The sequence below is a fragment of the Leptinotarsa decemlineata genome, unplaced genomic scaffold (assembly GCF_025532065.1).
Source record: "Leptinotarsa decemlineata unplaced genomic scaffold, Ldec_3_MD MMD2_tig00026299_RagTag_RagTag, whole genome shotgun sequence".
In the NCBI taxonomy this organism is placed as follows: Eukaryota; Metazoa; Arthropoda; class Insecta; order Coleoptera; family Chrysomelidae; genus Leptinotarsa; species Leptinotarsa decemlineata.
The window spans coordinates 1,387,260-1,407,973 of NW_027412676.1; the positions used below are offsets into that span (position 1 = coordinate 1,387,260).

Sequence of the window (20,714 nt, forward strand, 5' to 3'; positions counted from 1 at the left end):
AATACGTATGTTTGATTCTTCTCTTGATTTTTGTGCTGTGAGTGACGAACAAGGGAATATATTCCATCAGGACATTTACTTAATAGAAGAGCTTATTAATGAAAATGGAGCCCAGGAATGCTAGCAGATTATTGTTGGAAACTCTGGAGGGACCTACCAGAAGACAAATATTCACGAAAATCATAAATATTTATTGTAGTGTAAGTGATAATTTCTCTGAGTATAGTTGATTTTTGTAATTTTCACCAAAATATATGCTTTGATGTCAAGACAAAAACCTGTTGTGTCAATTTTATTCCATTGATACAATATTGGTTAGTGATCCTAGTAAATTGAAAGTTTCATATAAGTTTTCATGTGACAAAAAACAGTTGAAATTTTGTTGACCAGTGTTATTTAAAAAAATAAGTACTCATCAATTATTTCTATTCAAAACACTATTCCCACACCAGATCAAAGCATGATCACCATGCACATTTGCATCTATTGGGTAAAATTAACATATTTAACTGCAATCGGTTGGCGCGGCGTTCATTATTACAGTGTTGGAGTGCTCAGTTACGTTTTTACGGAAGCGTAGAAGGGCCAAATATTATTTGTTTATTTGATTCACCATAATTTCGACTTGAAAGTCGTAATTTCTACTTTTATCTCATAATTTAGACTTTTATCTCGAAATTTCGACTTTCATCTCGTAATTTCGACTTTTATCTCGTAATTTCGAGGTTGATCCCACTTTCAACCACATATTTCCATTGAAATTTCAATCACACAACAATTTCACGAACCTCCTGTTAACATCACCTCTTAGTAAATTATAATGCACTCAAAGAACCATATTTCTACTTTTGAGTCAAAATCATGACTTTCAAGTCGAAATTACGAGATAAAAGTCGAAATTATGAGATAAAAGTCGAAATTATGAGATAAAAGTCGAAATTATGAGATAAAAGTCGAAATTATGAGATAAAAGTCGAAATTACGAGATAAAAGTCGAAATTACGAGATAAAAGTCGAAATTACGAGATAAAAGTCGAAATTTCAACTTTTAGTTCGAAATTATTGTGGATCAAATAAACAAATAATCTGTGGCCCTTCTACGCTTCCGTACGTTTTAATGCCTACGGTGTGTACAAATACGGTATTTTGAAGTTTAAAATGTCAAGTACTGATACGGCTGAAAAACTGCTAATTTGTATCCCTACATTCCACCTAAAACAAATCAAATTCCTATACCCAGCCTTGTCTGGGAGATAACGTGCACTATGCATGATAATATTTTGGAGCACTCTGTTGCTTGGTTGGACAGAGTATACACTGATTCTGATGATGCAAACTTGGTTAGTGAAACAAGCATCAAGGGGCAGCACCTTGAATTCGTATGGGAAAAGTGTTTTTTACAGATTTTACGTGTGAGATCCCATTTCTACCTATCAAATATCAAGTGTTATTTGTATTTGTCAGCATTACCAATGAATTCCGATTATTTTTATACTTTATAAAAGGTCAGATATTGTTTTTCAAATATGGTTTTGTAAATTAATATTGGTAATTACCCACATGGCATAAAAACAGTTGAAGGCTAGACAATGCAGCTTTCAGTTTTACAGGGAATTAATGCACTAGACCTGGTTAATCAACTGAAATGAAGATGAATCAGGGTCGCGTAAATCATCAAATTTATATATTGAAACCAAGTTTTTTGAGTTTATATTACTACCCAACAGATTTTGATGAGGGTTTTTTAATAGATTAAGTGATTCAAGAGGAAGGTTTATATGTATATAATATGCATAATATAGTAGAGAAACACACATTTTCTGTGCTCGTTTCATAAACAAAGCACTTTAAAATAAGGATTTTCAAGAGTATTTTCCCCAGTATCATCTATGGGCGATCCCCATATATATTTACAAAACATTTATAAACAATCAGTAAATTAATGTTATTTCCTCATGCTAATAAATGTATGTTATTTATATACAGATTTGTAATATGACACTCTAGAAATTTTAAATTTTTGCTGGACATACTTTTGGAAGGCCACTCAAAAAAAACAAATCTTTCTTGACAAGAAAGTTAGAAATCAAATTTAGATATTGAGTTTTCCACTTATTTCTGGCACAATGAAAGAGTTATCCTTAGAATATAGGTTATATTCAAAAAGTTAATAGTTCCCATTTCTTTAGAATCTGCATGTAATATTAAATTTGATGTTGATGATGTTGCATATATGATCGCAACATTCAAATAAAAAATAATTCGATTTACCATTCCATATCCAAATCAATTGTTCAGATCATCAATTCAATACCTTAAATAAAAAAAGAAACTCCCACTAAATACTAATATAGGATATTTTATTGAATAACAGAAAAAAGATTCAATCAAGTTATCTGTAGTTCAACACAATCAACACTTCTGGCAAACAGATTTAACTTGTAAATAAATATAATTTTCAAGAAGCCTAATAATCTCGGACATTATTTTGTGACTGCAGCCTGAGCAGCTTTCTTCGCTTTTACTGTTTCCACCAGTTCTTTATATCGTTTCATGCATTCTTTTTTAGTTCTGTTTGGAATGCACTCCGCTATTCTGTCCCATCGTTCTGCAGTAGATGCCGGATATGTTTTCAAGGCTTGCTCCAACAACTGTTGCTCTGATGTAGTCCAGGGAAGTTCTGTTTTGGTTTTAATTTCGCTATTCGAGGATGACTTCTTTACACCTTGCGTTGGTTTTGAATCATCACCGTTTAAAGTCAAATTATCCATATTTTTTGATATACCATTCTCATCAATATGCAGAACATTTTTTTTATCTTTTTTGAAATTATCAAAGGCTTGTTTATTGGCAACTTCCTTCAAATTATTCTTTGAGAAATCTGTATTCTGTAAATCTTTCGCTTTGGCCAGTACCATTTTAGCATTGAATTTATTGGAGTTCTTGGAAAAGGTACCGTGCTGATTGATGAAATTAGAAACAACCTCCCACCTCTGATTGGTTCCTGCAGGAAAGAGGTTCACTGCTTTGACAAGAAGTTGAATATTGTCTTCTGTCCACTCAGGTGCAACCATTACAGTGGTTGATTTACTGACAACAGTGGTTTTTGGTTTTGTAGAATCGAGTACAGAGAGACGCTCTTTTTCTAGGTGAGCCTTATTTTCTTTCAAAGCCTTAAGGAACGCAGATTTGCCATTATTTTTCAAGTTTTCATTGAGTTCCTCAAGTTCATTCAAAGATAGCCTCTCACAAATACTCTCGATACCAGTTAGGTGGGCTAGGTTTTGTTCACTGTTTTCAGCAAAATAATCATTTTCCTTACATATTGCTCGAAGAGTTTTTCTCTCTTTTTTTAGCGCTTTTTTCTGTACCTCACGTTCTTGTCGTTTGGCTTCTATCTTTGCCCTTTCTGCTGCTTCAGCTTGTTCTTTAGCCAGAACGGCCTCCCTCAAAACCCTTTCCTCTTCTGCTTTTTTGGCTTGTGCAGCAGTCTGCCTGGCTCTCTTTGCAGCCAACTTTCTGTCTTTGTCATCTTGTTTGAACTTGGCTATTCTTGGATCATTATTGTAAGCCAAATCAACGAGCTGTCGAATCCTTACCATTTCTTCTTTCTTTTTCCGAAGTCGTTCTGCTTTGTTCAATTTGTCAACATACCTGTGAAAGAATAATAATTAATATTTGTTAATTATTGAACGAAAATGAAATGAGTAAAGAACAGCACAAAGGAAAAATTATGAAAATTATTTCAATGATCATAACCCTTTAAATGTCAATAGACTTTGTCTTGATGAAAAGGCCCCAAACTGAATAAATTATTGAAGAGATTGGAATACAAATCCATCCTATTGCAGATTTTCATAAATATGGTGAAACAAATGATAAATCTGTCAAAATGTGAGTCACAATGTGAGAAAAATACAGTAAAATCTCACTAATCCAGCACTATTAAAAACCAGAAGGTGCCGGATTATTGAAATGTTCGGATTACTAAATTATAGAAAAAAAATCATAATAAATTAAATAGTGTCTTGTGTTTCCGTTCACTCGAAATTTTCAACTACACACTATGTTCACTTTGAAACAACAGGTAAATATGTACTACGTACGCACGTACACGTAATAAGTTTTGAGGTTAGACTGCTAGACGGCGGAGCACATAGGCTGAGAGGGGTGAGGGAGGCGCGGACGGAGAGTTCCGGATTATTGGGACTTATTTTTCTATTGAAGTGCCGGATTAGTGAAATTCTACTGTAATGCCAAAAGATAAACATGGAAATGAGACTGGTATGTTTTCAGTCTGAATTTTTCCATTAGCCAGCCTTCATCTTCATACAAACAGCTCAAAAATCAAAACTGGGGATCAACTTGTTATTGTCGATTCGTCAACATTCACTGAAGAATAAAAAAGCAAAAAAATATTGTATACAAACATAAATTTGATGAAAACCTGAATGAAAAATGGAGTATGAAAATAATTATGCAAAAAAATTAGTGATATATATCCCTTTGAATTTCATTATTGATGGGCCATTAATTTGCATAATCAATAAATCGGCATAGGAGTATCTCATTAATTTGATGAATATCTCTAATAAATAGCCATTCAAATAATATTCAAATGAATCTGAAAATCTGACAAGGATAAAGTACTTTTTAGTAAAAACAAGAAAGTTACTAGAATAATTGAAAATGTTGCATTTGATTATTCTTCTTCATACCTAGAACATTAAAACTTCATGAAAAGTTGATGCAATAAATTAGACTTTCTCTCAAATGAAAAAATGAAGACTGATCTTCATCCATAGTTAATAATATAGATCTAAAGATCTTCTGGTGTTAAGAAACCTGGTAAATATTCCTTTTAAGGGCTCTTGTAAATCTATGGGAGTGTTCATGTTCCACACTTTCATTTCATAGGATGGTGTATGAATGTCCGCATTTATTTTAAAAGCTTTACCCTGAGAAACAACAAAGATCACCACTTTCTTGTCAGTTCAATCTTCTTTTGAATGAAATACTACACAAAACACAAATGTGGAATTATTTGTGGAAGATATATTCTAATTAAAAGAAAAGTTGACATTCCTCACCTTAACAAAAATTTCATAAATGTGATGTGGCATCAATTTCTACTTCAATTTTGTAACACTGCAAAACTGGCAAAAAAATTCCTTGTATATAATTTTTTACTTTCATGAACAATTTTGTTCATAATACTGTTGTTTGGAAAAATTACCATTTTGAAGAAATTGAGCTTTTTTTCTGAAAAAAAGGGACTGGCAAGTGAAAAAACATCTGCAACATGTAATAGTTTGAAGGTATCAATTTTGAGAGGTTGTAACTCTGAAAAGAGACAGGAGCACACAAATTTAAACCCAGATTCGTGTGATCCGTGGACATAAATGATATGCAAGAGTATTGACAATTTGTGAAAAGCTAATGAGACTCATCAAATTGAATATTTACCAGAAACCTCATATGAATTATTGAATGTACTTAAAAGTCTTACCTTCTCTCATCACGATCTTGACATTTGTCTTTATCTTCTTCATCTTCGTAAGAGAACTCACGCCATGACTTGAAATCATACCAGAATGAATAAAATTTCTCAACTTCCTCACGAGATGAATCTGCATTACCTAATTGAGGGACCCTTGGCTTTTCTGACCAACGTGAGTTCAGACCAAAATAATACTTGAAGGTGGAGTAAAAGTCTTTCTTAATATCACTAATACTCGGAATATTATTGTCAAATTGTGGATCCACGGAATCGTAAGCCCTTCTTCTGGATATATTTCCTAGAGTTTCATAAGCCATTGTTATACAAGTGAAATAGTCATCGTCTGTTTTGATTTCCTCTCCCAAAGCTTTCCTTTTGTCAGGGTGGTGCTTCAATACTTTCTTGCGATAAGCTGTTTTGATTATTTCATCTGTAGCTCTATATCTTAGCCGAGGTATACCAAGTACTTTATAGTGATCTTGACTCTTCCATTCTTTAGGGTCCAAACTTCTCAGGTATTTCATATCATCTTCATATTCAACATTTTCTGGAATAATTTCATCAGTTTCTTTTTCTTTAGGAGGGTCCACTTTCAACGCAATAACAGGATGTGGTAAAAATTTCACGAGAGGTTCTCCTCCGCCGGAATTTTCAAAAAGAAATCGATATCTCACTGCTACTGTTTTGCAATTGTTGATTTTCATCACTTTAGCTTCCCCCATATTTACTAGATATCACTTTTTGGAGAGGAAGCTCGAAAAGCCTTATATGGTGTACTGTTTGGACACTGGAAATGATTTGTTTTCCACTTGTTTCGAATAAAATTAGGTCTTTTTTAGCAATTTTAGAAATGTTTAACACAAAACAAAATTTCCCGCATGGCGTATGTCAACTGCCAAATTACAAAAGAAAAAGAATTTTACTACTTTACACTTCACGCCAAGACGTTATATGTCATCCGTCAACAGCGTTGCCACTTGGTATTTCTTAGTCAGTCTACCATACAGTTTTGCAGGTATTCTGTGACATGAATATTTGCAATGGCGCTGTTCGTTACCGCGGACCACATAACTCACAGAACTTATAACTCTGTGTTCATGGATTCTGAGAAACTGACTATTCGTTAGACTAGTTTTTCTCATGATTTTCGTAGGCTGAAATTCTGTAGGTAGGTTCATTTTATGTTGTACATTGCAATAAGAAAGAATTTTCAAATATTTTAATTGGAGCGTTCCCACTGGGGATGAAAGTGACGCGTTTACATATGAAAACTACCTTTTCATCACTGTTTCTCCGTACCGCTATATTTTCGGAGGCTAACATTTTCTATGTAGACTCGTTTGATGTTGTAAATGTAAAATAGGAAAGTATTATAAATTTTTCAACTGGGGCGCTAGCCGCGGGGAAAAAGGCGCGTTCATAAAATTAAGTTACCTTTTCATTACTGTTTCTCCATGCCCATAAATTTCCGGTGCATTGCACCCGCGTGGAGCCGGGACGACTCGCTAGTGTTTTATATTTGAATTCACATCGATATCTGAGATTCAGACATCATCACATTTTTCAATATGGGCAATATTTGTGCACTTTTCAAAATATCTTTGACTGAATAGTAGGTGCGTTTGTTCGAATTATTCTTATGTAAGATCGTCATTCCTGCCATAAGTTATTCACTTGTTGTGTGATTTGATATAACAAATCTCAAAAACGACAGTTGTATGTATACGGTGAGTAACAAAAATATCTATAAGGACATAAATATTTCCAAATAAAATTCGAAACATTATTTACTCCCAATTACCTACACAGTAGGGTGTGGTAAATGTCTGTCGAAAAATAACTACTTCCCCGACTAATAACCACGCTGGCACGGCTGAATCTAAGGCATCGTCAGGTGTAGCTGACGTGCAAAAATCCTCATATGGGAAGTTTGTCGTGGGTATCAAGGTGGCAATCTTACAACTTGACTATCCGACTACTTCATTAACAGAGCATATACTTTGTGCCTGCCCCGCTGGGGACCGAATAAGGTCTTTAGAGTTCGGCAGAGTCGTACTCTTACCATCTGACCTGAAAGACCACTCACCATACAAACTAATCGGCTTCGTTAAGAAGCTGGGTTTGAGTCACAATAAACCCTTGCGGGTTGCGGTGGAGCGTCGAATAGACCCACTGACTTTGGACCTAACCTAATCTAACCTAACCTAATACCACGCTAGATATTGAATTATATCCGACAGACATTTATGCAAGATTCCTCACAGAGGCTAGCCTCGCATTATTAATCAACACCCATCAACACAATTATTGAACACCCAAAATTTGTGTGTTTTCAATACTTTCTATGGAAAGCGCTTTTGAATATATCACATAGCTGTACAGCTTACCTGATTAAATCGGGCAAACCGGAGATTTTTTAAATTGTCGCTGGAAAAGAGAATGCTATGATTCGATCCGATGTGATAGTGCTTCAATTAAGTACTTTATTACTGAACAATATGAATTATTGGTAAAGTCCTTGCGCAATAATCATTGATGTTATTAGTAAATTATACTTAGTGTAAATAAAAATGGTTATTTCAGTTTTCCCCTCAATGAAACGAATGTAATGTATATGACGCTCTTATATGTTTGAAGGTGTTTGACAATGTTTCGTGCTGTATTTCATCAGTTCGGACTTTCACTGTCTAATATGATATAAATTTATTTGAAATCCCTAAAAGAATCTGTAAAAAATTAAAAAGGTTAGCTGAAAAAACAATTTTATTGAGCAAAAAACCGAAATTACAATGAAATAACATAAAAGCAACAACCAAAAAATGAAACTAATAGCACGAGCTGCTTAATACAATTATTTTTTCAGCCAACCTTTTTAATTTTTTACAGATTCATTCAGGGATTTCAAATCAATGTATATCATATTAGACAATGAAAGTCCGAACTGACGAAATGCACGCTCTTATATGTCATAATCTTTCGATTACCTTTGATAAAATCTGGCGGAAATGTGTTTGCAAATGACGAGAGTTTCAAAATCTTCGATATATAAATTCAAAAGTTAAAAAAAATGAACCTGTGAAACCACCAAAACCATATTTAGGAAGAAAAACTGAGCTTGTTGATGAAAACTCCAAACTTGCAGTACATTCATTTTATTTTAAGAAAGAAATACCGACCTTCAACAAAATAATGGGAGCCTCAAAATAAAACCAAGGTATGTCTCCAGTGATCGGCAGAACGAAATTATGGAAAACTTTTAAAACAATTAATCTTCAGCTGAGAAAAAGAAAACACAAAATCGCTCGTATTCGAAAGTGATGAAATTATTTGCTGGAGGAGACATTACCTAAGAGTTTCCATGTGAAAATAGAAAGATTTATTGTCTGGACGAAACTGGGCTCAAAAAAGGATATACTGTTGGAAAGATGTGGCAAGACAAAAACATTACAAGTTGCACCATGATAAAATAGGTTGGTTCAAGTGGGACAACAAAGGTATTTTTATAGAAAAACTAGAGATGCAGATCAGTGTGAAAATAGAAACTATCTTTAATGTAAATACCATTCCGAAAACTATGAAAATAAATTTTATCTTTGATAGATCATATACGGAAAAAAGTGAAATTGCTATTATTGAGAACTCATTAAGTGATCATAAAGGGATCACGGTAGACATTCATATCACAAAACGTCTTCTGTTTGAAAACAAATCCGTTAAAATAATAATCAGTTTTGATACTTTGAAAATAAAAATAACTCAAATTTCTTGATGAAACTTTGTCTAGTTATAAAGACTCAAACGAAATTCATAATGAAATATTCAATAATTTGTCCTTTCTCACTAGCTTAGTACTGGATAAAATGAAAACTGCTAAAGTGAAACCAATATTCAAAACAGGAAAACATATGGTCAATTACAAATCTATTTCAGTTTTGCCAGTTCTTTCCAAAATCATTGAGAAACTAATGCATTCCAAATTATTTTAATATTTTGAAAAAGTAAAATTATTGTATTGATGGTCAATATGGGTTTTGAAAACAATATGATTCAAATATGAAATGTGCATTGCTCTCAATAGACCTTAGAAAAGCATTTGATATGGTAGATCATATCAGAGGCTTTGTATACAGTTGGTCCTAAAATTATTTGTGAACAGTGTCACTTTTTGCTGGGTTTGAAGATCTCGAAACCATTAAACATTTTGTATACATAGCAGTTGTAATAGAGAGCTGTTTGTATGTATGGGAAAAATTTGTGGGTTAAACTTTCTCGATATATAAATGACGCTCAGACCAGAATTTTTCCTAATATGGGAGGACATAATTTACAGGAAATAATGAATTACATTCTTTTTCGTCTTGATAAAAATTTGTCATGACTGAGATACCACAAATTATCATTGAATTATGAGAAATCGTTATTCATGTTTATCGAGTATCATATTAAAACTATCAACTATTTATCATCTGCCAAGTTTTAAAGGTTTTACATACATAAAAATTTATCGTAGAGCAAACATATCAAAATTTTACATAAATGAATTTCTCCCAGAGTTTCAAAATTAGGAATTGTTCTTCACTAAAATATTTAAAATGTATTTATTTCTCTTTAGTGCATTCAAAACTTCAGTACTTGATATTAGTTTGGGAGCAGCATCAAAAGCTCTACTCAAACTATTGAAAATAATGCAGAATAAAGTTTTGAAATGTATTTTCAAATTAAATTATAAGGAATCAACTATTGATTTATACAAACCAAAATATATATTAGACATAACAATTATATACCAAATCACACTTAACATCTTTGGTTGCATTTTTTTTATTATTTTGGTACAAAATTTATCACTTGAGAGTGAAAATTCTGATTGTAGAATAGACAGTTTTGAGATGGTTCTTTAATTATTTGCTTTGAATATTTTTGGGATTCGGATTGAAATCATTTGATATATGCCAATGAGGAATGTTCCTCCTGACGAAAATCAAATAGTTTTCATAAAAGAGCTCTAAAACAACGCATTTTAAACTAATCATTTCAACCTTTTTCTTTAAAAAAATATTTAAATACTTAAAAAAGAAGAATGAAATAATGCATTCAACATTTAAAGGGATTCGTTTCTATTTCACCATTTGACAACATCGGTTATAGCTAATAAAGGACAATGAATCTGTTACCTGTATGAGACAAACAAAGATAACATATTTCAGAGGCGTGCTGTTCTGTTTACTTATGTTCCGAGTTCCGAGACATTCTGTGACATATGACATTTTGTGCACCTAACCTATCTTCCTCTATATAAATAAATAACAAAACAACTGTTGTTTATGTGGCTTATGGAGGTGGTATTGAACTATAATTTATATTTCGCCTTAATTGTTGATTTATAAAGATAATTTTCCTTTTTTGAAGTAGAATATCTGTACATACAAATTATTTCAACTTGATATAGGTGCTGTTGCCAATATGTGAATTAGAAACAAATTCCTTTAAAAATTAAAACCCAACATTTGAAACATCAATTTGAATACTTTTCGAAGTGAATTTGAAAAACTCATGAATTAAACTCAACTTTATTTTGTTCAAACTTGCATTTGCTATAATAACCCAAATTGAGGAACATTCCCCATTATAATAAATATCAACAAGTAGTATTAAATGTAAAATGTTAACTTCATTTGTTAAGGTATTTAGGCAAATAATAGAACATAGAAAATAAAATACTACTAAACCTGAGAATAGAAAAGTCTGTGAAACCTCAAACAGTTCTTAAATTGATACTCTTACGTTTTTTTTAATGCAAATTGTTCTCCAAAAAAGAAAGTAAAGAAAAAAGAAAGTAAACACAAAACATAACAGTATGAGTATTAATTTACTACTATTTACCACTACAATTAAATTGAAAGGGGTATATTTTTATGTAATTGTTAAGGTAATCAACTCGTGCATTATAATAGAACTTAAAAAATTAAATACTATCAAACCTGAAAATAAGAAAGTCTGTAATATCAAAATAGTTGATAAAATGATACTCTTACAATGTTTTACAGACGCAGCGTATATGTCCAAATACTGCTTCCATTTCATAAGATTTTTATATTGTAACAAACGTGTTAAGTTAATAAGGGTATTTCATTTATACAATATGATGGTTATTGAAAATAACAACCTCTATCCTCTATCATAATTGTAAATTGTGTAAACCATATGATACATACACAATAGTCATGATGTCTATCATAAATACAATAGAATCTCAATAATTATTTTGGCAATTTATGAACTTTCAAGTTGATTTTCTTGTTTTAAAATGTTTAAGACCCATAATTGAATTGTGGTGGTTGATGCTGTTCATCTATGTCACGAGTTTTTTCTTCTAGTAAAACTGGCACTGTTGTTCATTTTCATTAAAAGATCATTTTTGCATTGCATTTTGTATTTTTCACTTACCAGGGATATGAATTCTAATTTGGAGTGAATACTGAGATGATCCAGAAAAGCATTTATTCCGATTTCTGCCAGTTGTTTTCTAGTAGTTTCAATTCCATCACTGAGATGGACAGGTCTTGTCATAGATAAAGATACGTCCAATAAAATAACAGTAGGCATTTCAAATTTTTGAAATATACTATGTACCACTTGTTATGATGGTTTTTACAATGTTTACATTATTTGTTGTTTACCTTTGCCACAACTGGAGAACTATGAGGTTAGGACAAAAATATTGAAATCTTCTTCTTTCTTTAATGAGCTAGGTTTCTGGAGCATTAATTCAGTTTCGATCCTTAGACGAATCCCACTTTAAAGAAATTAAATAGGAAAACATCGTTTTGGCGAGCAATAGAAAGTGTGCTGGTAAACTTTTTATTTTTTAAATATTTTCTTCATACTCTTACTTTGGGTTTTATTTTCTCTCTTTTGACTTCTTGGTTTTATTATTAGGTAACATAGATATTGTTGGCATGTTGGGGAGCGAAAGGGAAGAGGGATCTTCCCCAAAAAATTCATTATGACTCAGATTCAGAACCAGATAAGGGAATCAGTACAGTTCAAATTCAAAACAATGATAGTAGTTATAGGGACAGTAGAGAAGTACCTAGGCATTATTACATCAGGAGAAATGAGAAATACATATTATACAGGGTGTTTCAGAATTCGACGGACAAACTTATACCACGTCATTCCTCTTGCAAAATGATGAAAAATGAGGTAGGACATGTGTGTCCGGAAATGAGCCGTTTCAGAAATACAGGGCTTTGAAGTTGCAAAATAAAAAGACCCTTTTCGTCGTAGCTCCCGGACTAAAAGGAATAAATTATTGAAACTCAGCAAATCGATTACGAGCTAGAATGTGCTTCCTCCAGTGGTATGTTTGCTTCAGTATCAGTAGCCAGTGGCGTTCCAGCGAGGTAATAGCTTATATTTCCCCCCTTATTTTTTACGCCACTGACTTTATATCCACAACCGTCTTTTTTTTGAATTCCTTGATCAATTTTACGTAAAAACCAAATAAACATTCACTATGAAAAAACCAGTAGTTTTCGAGAAAAATTGAGTTGAACTGATACGTGCATTCTTATATGGGAATAATCGATTAAAATAATCGAAATTCCAAAACCAAAATTATTTGAACTCTTTTATGATTTTACCATTAATTTAGCGCTTGCAAGTGATGGTAATTATTGTGGGTTTTCTATCATCGTACCAATTTTTGTTATGTTTAGCATATTGTAATGACAAATCATAACTCTTGAGGCTTATTTTCGTGCTTGTCAATAGATTTCATTGTTGAAATGTTTTCATTGTTCTCAGATCTTCGAGTGACTTTGTGATCTGAAAAAAAGTGACCCCAAATAAAATTTGCGATCATTCGGAATCTCGACTGAGTTAGGCTCCAATAATCCTAAAATAACACCATTATTCTGGATTTTGGGAAAATTATTTTTTGTTCACAATTATCCTGTCTTTTCCATTCGTGAAATCACACTTCTCTTTGTAGAATCGTAAATATCTTGAAGAATATTCATTAATAAGAAAATGAAAAACATTATCAAAGTATACAGTGTTTTCAAATTTTCACAGATGAAGCCGAAAAACAAAATTTTACCAGTAGACTCTTATTATACGCCTGAAAAAAAAGAAATGTATTTGGAAGAAGTCAATTTATTTGAATAACCATCTGATAAGATCTTCGCTAACTCTAGTCAGTAAATGAAGTTTTTTAAATAAATGAAGAAATGGAAGTTGTCTATTTACAGCTAATTACATAACTCTTAGTTGGATGTCGGTACTCATAATTCATCTTCTCTACACATATTTTAGATAATGTGATAAGAAACAATACTGTTGAAATTCTAGAACAGTGAGTCATAAACACGAATTTCTTTTTGAAATTTACATTGAAAATTCAAATGTGCTTTTGAATAATAATGAGAACATCTGATGAATAATCAATAGGGTAATTGTTAAAAATTTTTTCCGTCAACACTTATACACGATCTGCAACGGCGCAACATAGAAAATCGCACTTTTTCAAATGATTCTAAATTTTCGGCAATCGTTATCGATGCAGCTTGAATGCGGGCGACTAATTCTTCTTGGCTTTTTGGTTCTGTTTCATAAACCAGTGACTTCATATGACCCCAAAGAAAATAGTCAACAGGATTCAAATCTGGTGATCTGGCAGGCCATTTGTGGGGTCCACCTCGACCAATCCAATTGTCACCGAATTTCCGATTTAGGTACTCTCTAGCAGTTAACGAAAAATGAACAGAAGCACCGTCGTGCTGAAACCACATTCCATTCCGGATATTCAGAGGAACATCTTCTAACAATTCAGGCAATACTTCTCCCAAGAAAGTGCTATAATTGTCCCCATTCAAATTATCTGGTAAAAGATAAGGACCAACTAAACGGTTTTCTACTATTCCTGCCCAAACATTCAATGAAAATTTTGTTTGATGGCCATGAGGATGAATAGCAAAAGGATTTTCCTCGGCCCAAATATGGCTATTGCGAGAATTGAAAATACCTTCCCTTGTGAATTTTGCCTCATCAGTGTATAACACTTGCTTGATAAATTCCGGATTATTTCTCCACATACTTAAAAACCATCGAGAAAATTCAATTCGATCTGGATAGTCCTCTGGTTTCAGTGCCTGAACTTTTCTCAGTCGATATGGGTATAACTGCTGTTCATGCAAAGTCCTCCAAACAGATGATGAAGACACATGCAGCACTCTAGCTATAGATCTACTACTTTCAGACGGATGTTCAGCAGCATAGTTCAATATCTCCTCTTCTGTGATATAATTTCTTACAGTTCTCTGTATACCTGCATTCCTTCTGGTAATTAAAAAACTTCCTGTTTCCCTGAGTCTTCTGTCCACGTTTTCGAACGTTTTCCAATTAGGAATTCTATTTCTTCCAGGAAAATTTTCACGATACATTCTTTGTGCCAACCTTCCATTTCGTCCCGATTTTCCATAAATAAGGTGCATGTTCGCTAACTCTTCGAATGTAAAATTCATTTTTATTATACGAAATACACAATCAAACACTTTCTGACAGCTACGTTAACTTGGAAGTGTCATACGAATCTCATTTCATTTCCACAGCCCCCTAACAAATTTATTGTTGTCAATGAATAAAGTAATCCTCATTGCTTAGGTGGATCAAAGATTGTTATAAGTCAAGTGAATGTATTCTGAAACTATTCAACCAGTGGCTGAAGAACTCGAGAATATCGGTACAGTTATCTAACAAAACTATAATAGATATGCCCAGGAAACATTGTAGATGGCTAAGGTTGAAACAAGTAATGGTATTTTGGTTAATCGATAAAACTTGGATTTTTACCCAGTGAGAAAAGATAATTCGATAAAACATTCTGAGTTCAGTTTTGCCAACTATTCGTAATTGTCTTTGAAAATCGTTTGGATGGAACATTTTATTAAAAAATAAATCTTGAGGTAAAGCCATTCAGTAGGTCTGCGGGCTCACAACATATCTGCAAAAAAAGTTGGTAAAATGGTAGAAAATCCGCAATATGTTGCCGAAGTGAATAATTTTTCAAGCACACAATGAATGGTAGAATGATGAAAGAGTTCAAATAATTTCGGTTTTGGAATTTCGATTATTTTACCCGATTATTAATATTCCCATATGAGAATGCACCTATCAGTTCAACTCAATTTTTCTCGAAAACTACTGGTTTTTTCATAGTGAATGTTTATTTGGTTTTTACGTAAAATTGATCAAGGAATTCTAAAAAAAGACGGTTGTGGATATAAAGTCAGTGGCGTAAAAAATAAGGGGGGAAATATAAGCTATTACCCCGCTGGAACGCCACTGGCTACTGATACTGAAGCAAACATACCACTGGAGGAAGCACATTCTAGCTCGTAATCGATTTGCTGAGTTTCATTAATTTATTCCTTTTAGTCCGGGAGCTACGACGAAAAGGGTCTTTTTATTTTGCAACTTCAACGCCCTGTATTTCTGAAACGGCTCATTTCCGGACACACATGTCCTACCTCATTTTTCATCATTTTGCAAGAGGAATGACGTGGTATAAGTTTGTCCGTCGAATTCTGAAACACCCTGTATATGATATACAAGGTTTCCCGATACTGCTTCACAGATTGAAAGAAATGAAAACAAGGAAATAGGGAAAAAGAAATCAAATGGAGAAAGAGAAATAGTTATGTACATTGAGGGTTATTGTATTAAAGAAATATGAAAATATAGGTAGATGTTCACAGTTGAAAATAGCTAAAGAAATAGGTATGTGATCTCAACCTAGAACATATCAAAATGAAAATTTTAGAAAAAATAAAGTAGTAGTGGAATTTAATAGTACAGATGATGCTAATTCAATGCTATTAGATGATATACTTCAAACAACAAAGGATATAAGGTGTATATCCCATACAGTAACGTTAACTTGTATAGATATAGTAAATGCAATAAGTACGTATTTTAACGAAGACGAGCTAAAAAATTATTAAAAGCCATTGCAAAGTATTGAGAATGAAACGAATGAATGCAATTATATAAATAATAAAACCCAATATATGTACCGGTGTTTAGTCTTTACCATACTGATCATATTTGACGGAAATATCATCCCACGATGTGTAGATATCTGTTTTCCAACCTAGGTAACAAGTAACAACCACCTAAATACCTCCAATTGCACAATGTCATAACGGTTTATTATATAGGCATATAAACAAATATTGTAAAGACAAAACCAAGTACCTAAATCATGAGAATGAGGAAGATTACAAAAATAGTAATGGTAATGAACACATATCTAACAAAATGACCTTCGACAATATTTCTTTTCTTGAAGCAACTAAATATATTTTACTGAGGGAAGGTCAAATTTTGAACAACAACCGAACTTCCGAACTTATTATCTAATTAACCTAGTACGTGATTATAAACCACACGTAATCCTGTCGATATTATTTCATTTCTTCAAATTTATTTTTAAAAGACCATGTATTTAAGTTGTGGCCGAGTCCACCCTATGAAGACAAAGCCATAGCTGAACGCTCTGGAGGGTGTGCATGTTTTTTTCTTGTGGGCATACAAATAATATTATATATATATATATATTGAAATATATATTTTTTTCAATGATGCATCTAATTATCCTTTATTTTCAGTATTTCAATATTGAATGTAAGTCACAAAAAGGATTTGAAGCTTTATAACTTCTATTTAGTTATCTGCGAGCGCTTTCGACAGCTGGTCGTACTGTCATCATCTAGGCTCTACTCAAACTGCAGTTTGAGTACTTCTGAATAATACTTACTCGCACTTGAATAGGTGTGAACCACAATAAACCCATGCGGGTTGCGGTGGAGGGTCGAATAGACCCACTCAATTGGGACCTAACCTAACCTAAGTACTTACTCACATATATAATATAGGTACAATCGATCGCTTCAAAAACACTTCACCAACTTTCTTCGAAAGCTTCTGATAATTCCTCTTCCATATTCTCCGTTTCACTATTACTGTCATCATTTAAATCAATGATGAATGTATTTCCACCGTTGATATGGAAGTGTACAATCTCCATATTGTCTTTTTCAACTAAAATTTCTTTTTTAATCCTTTTCTGCCAGCCTTCTTTGGTAATATTAGAAACTTCATCTTCAACTAGCTCTATCACCTTCCTATCAAATTTTGGAAAATTATTTTAACGCTGATGATTTGTTTCAATTTTCTTCAAATCAACTCGATGGGATTTGAAGCTTTATATCTTCTATTAATTATCTGCGAGCGCTTTCGACAGTTGGTAGTACTGATATCTTCTGGCACTCCTCAAACTGAACTGGTCTCTGTCTCTTTATACGGTCAGAGCGTCTTAAACTCAGGTATTTCAGGTACTTTAGGTACTTTAAGTAAAGTATATATATATATATATATATATATATATATATATATATATATATATATATATATATATATATATATATATATATATATATATATATATATATATATATGTATATATATACACATCCGGCTACCCATACTGCGTCTTTTTAAACAACAACCCTACTGCGTCTCCCAGAATTACTGTATCTACATATAATCTTATTGAAGTATATGGTACAGAATGAAAAATATTTTATATTGCTACTTTCAGATGAAAAATATCTCTACTAATAAAAAAGTTGTATATTTTGACAATACTGCGTCAATTGAGATTGATTGAAAAATGCACATTCTACAGGGGTGGTTCCATTTCAAATGGGTCACACTGTATATATTTAGTATTGAATGTGTAGAACTAGTTGAAAGACACGCCAGATGAAGCCATTGTATGGCGAAACACGTGTTGCGTTTTTGTAAAACAATTTAGTGAAAATCTCACAATAAAGTGTTTTTGGAATACATTAGTTATGGATTTTCATCAAGTATCGGCCGATTCCATCATATATCGATTATTAATATTCCCATATGAGAATGCGCCTATCAGTTCAACTCAATTTTTCTCGAAAACTACTGGTTTTTTTATAGTGAATGTTTATTTGGTTTTCACGTAAAATTGATCAAGGAATTCAAAAAAAAAGACGGTTGTGGATATAAAGTCAGTGGCGTAAAAAATAAGGGGGGAAATATAAGCTATTACCCGCTGGAACGCCACTGGCTACTGATACTGAAGCAAACATACCACTGGAGGAAGCACATTCTAGCTCGTAATCGATTTGCTGAGTTTCATTAATTTATTCCTTTTAGTCCGGGAGCTACGACGAAAAGGGTCTTTTTATTTTGCAACTTCAACGCCCTGTATTTCTGAAACGGCTCATTTCCGGACACACATGTCCTACCTCATTTTTCATCATTTTGCAAGAGGAATGACGTGGTATAAGTTTATCCGTCGAATTCTGAAACACCCTGTATATATATATATATATATATATATATATATATATATATATATATATATATATATATATATATATATATATATATATGTATGGTTTTGTTTAATATATTGAATGTGAGATCTTGTTGTGTTTTGATTTGTACTTGTTCCTCGATAAGTGATTTATGACTGTTGAATTTATGGATGTTCAAGTTTTCCCAAATGTCCATGCGGTTTCCCTTGTTGATTTGTTTTATTAGTTTTATGTTCTCTGGTGGGGGGAAATTACGTTTGTTTTGTATATGGCGTGTGTTGCAAGGTTTGATTTATATACTATTGGATTTATGTATGCCTTTTTGTGCTCATTGTACCTTTGGATCAGTTTTTCTTGGTTTGGCCGATATAGAATTTGTTGCAGTCCGAGCACTGTATACTGTATATCCCGTTTTGGTCTTTGTCTTCTTCTTTTTCATAGTTGTTTATTTTTTGTGTTATCTTCGTGTTCGGCTTGTATGTGATGTTGACGTTCAGTGGTTTGAAGATGTTTGTTAGTTTTTTGGTTTGGTGTCCTACGTACGTAAATGCTGTCCATCGTTGTGTTGTTTTGTCTGTTGGGGTGGCTTGATCCTTGTTCTGTATTTTTTGTTTGATTCTGTTTTCTAGTTTATCTATTGTCTTTTGAGTGTATCCGTTTTCGTTCGCTATTTGGTATATGATTTTCCGTTCTTTGTTTCGGGCTTCATTGCTGAGTGGTATCCTTAACATTCTATATATGAATGCGTTATAGGCAGCCATTTTGTGTGATGGTGGATGGTTTAAACTTGCGGGTATGGTGGAGCTTGTTTGTGTAGGTTTCCTGTATATTGTCATTTGAAATTGTGTTTTGTTGTGGTTATATCCTATGGTTATGTCCAGGTAGTTAAGTTTTGAGTTGTGTTCTTCCTCAATGCTGAAACATAGTTTTTGATTTATTTCGTTAATTTCTTTTGTTATTTGTTCTATTCTTATTCCATTGTTTGTGATATGTACAGTCCATCGTCAACGTATCTGAACCATTCTCCTTTTTCATCATGTGTTTTTATTATTGTTAAGATTCTTTCATCTATGGTTTGCAGGTATATTTCGGATATAATGCTAGATAGTGGGGATCCCATCGCTAGTCCATCTGTTTGTTTATAAATTTTCCCTTCAGATTCGAAATAATTTTGATTGAGTATTGTATTTAGACTGTGTTCCATTTGGTGAATGTAGGTTTTGTCTATATTTTGGTGTCTTAGTTTCTCAGATATGATGTTTATACTTTCGTTGACTGGTATGTTGGAGTACATGTTTTTTATGTCGAACGAGAACAGTTTAGTGTTCGGACTGACATTTGTCGTAGAGATTCTGTCTGTGAGTTCCATTGAATGTTTGATGCTGTTGTCGTTATTCCTGTTGATTTTGTTTTTCAGTTCGTCGGCTATGATTTTTTAAATTTTTTATGAAGGTGCTCTGGTGAAATTGATAACCGGTCTTATAGGTTTATTTTCCTTATGTATCTTTATCTGTGCGTTGAATTTTGGTGCTTTGGGTTGTTGACTGTGTATCTGTTCAAAGCTTTGTTGTTAAAGATCTGTTTGTTGGATTTTATTAGGCTATTAATTTGTCTTTCATATTTTGTGGTTGGATCGTGATTCATCGTGCTAAAATCGTTTTCCGTTATATATTTGTTCACTTTCATACTTAATTCCTGTTTTTCAATAATAACTGTGGCGTCAATTTTGTCGGCTTTAACTGCTGTGAGGTTGTTGGAGATCAACTTCTTTTTTATTGATTTGATGGCTTAGT

At 32.8% G+C, this 20,714-nt stretch overlaps 2 protein-coding genes across 2 annotated transcripts in view; both read right to left on the reverse strand.

The window, feature by feature from the left end:
• IntS14 (integrator complex subunit 14) overlaps positions 1-12,214 on the reverse strand; it is a 30,103-nt gene extending 17,889 nt beyond the window's left edge. Inside the window, exon 1 of the mRNA XM_074180669.1 lies at positions 11,948-12,214. Coding sequence (XP_074036770.1) covers positions 11,948-12,106 — 159 coding nt within the window. The 5' untranslated portion in view covers positions 12,107-12,214. The remainder of the gene's footprint in view (positions 1-11,947) is intronic.
• On the reverse strand, positions 2,340-6,426 carry LOC111513404 (dnaJ homolog subfamily C member 2). The gene is made up of 2 exons (XM_023169606.2): positions 5,510-6,426; positions 2,340-3,654 (listed from the first exon to the last, which is right to left on the reverse strand). Exons 1-2 carry the CDS (start codon positions 6,220-6,222, stop codon positions 2,484-2,486), a joined length of 1,884 nt encoding a protein of 627 aa, XP_023025374.1. The 5' UTR covers positions 6,223-6,426; the 3' UTR covers positions 2,340-2,483.
• Positions 12,215-20,714: the final 8,500 nt, after the last annotated feature.

What these genes read in the sequence shown, in the direction of transcription:
- LOC111513404 (XM_023169606.2), bottom strand. Translation starts at nt 6,222, where the DNA reads ATGGGGGAAGCTAAAGTGATGAAAATCAACAATTGCAAAACAGTAGCA. An exon ending in CAAGATCGTGATGAGAGAAG is followed by an intron (nt 3,655 to 5,509) that starts GTAAGACTTTTA and finishes ATTCTTTCACAG; the next exon opens with GTATGTTGACAAATTGAACA.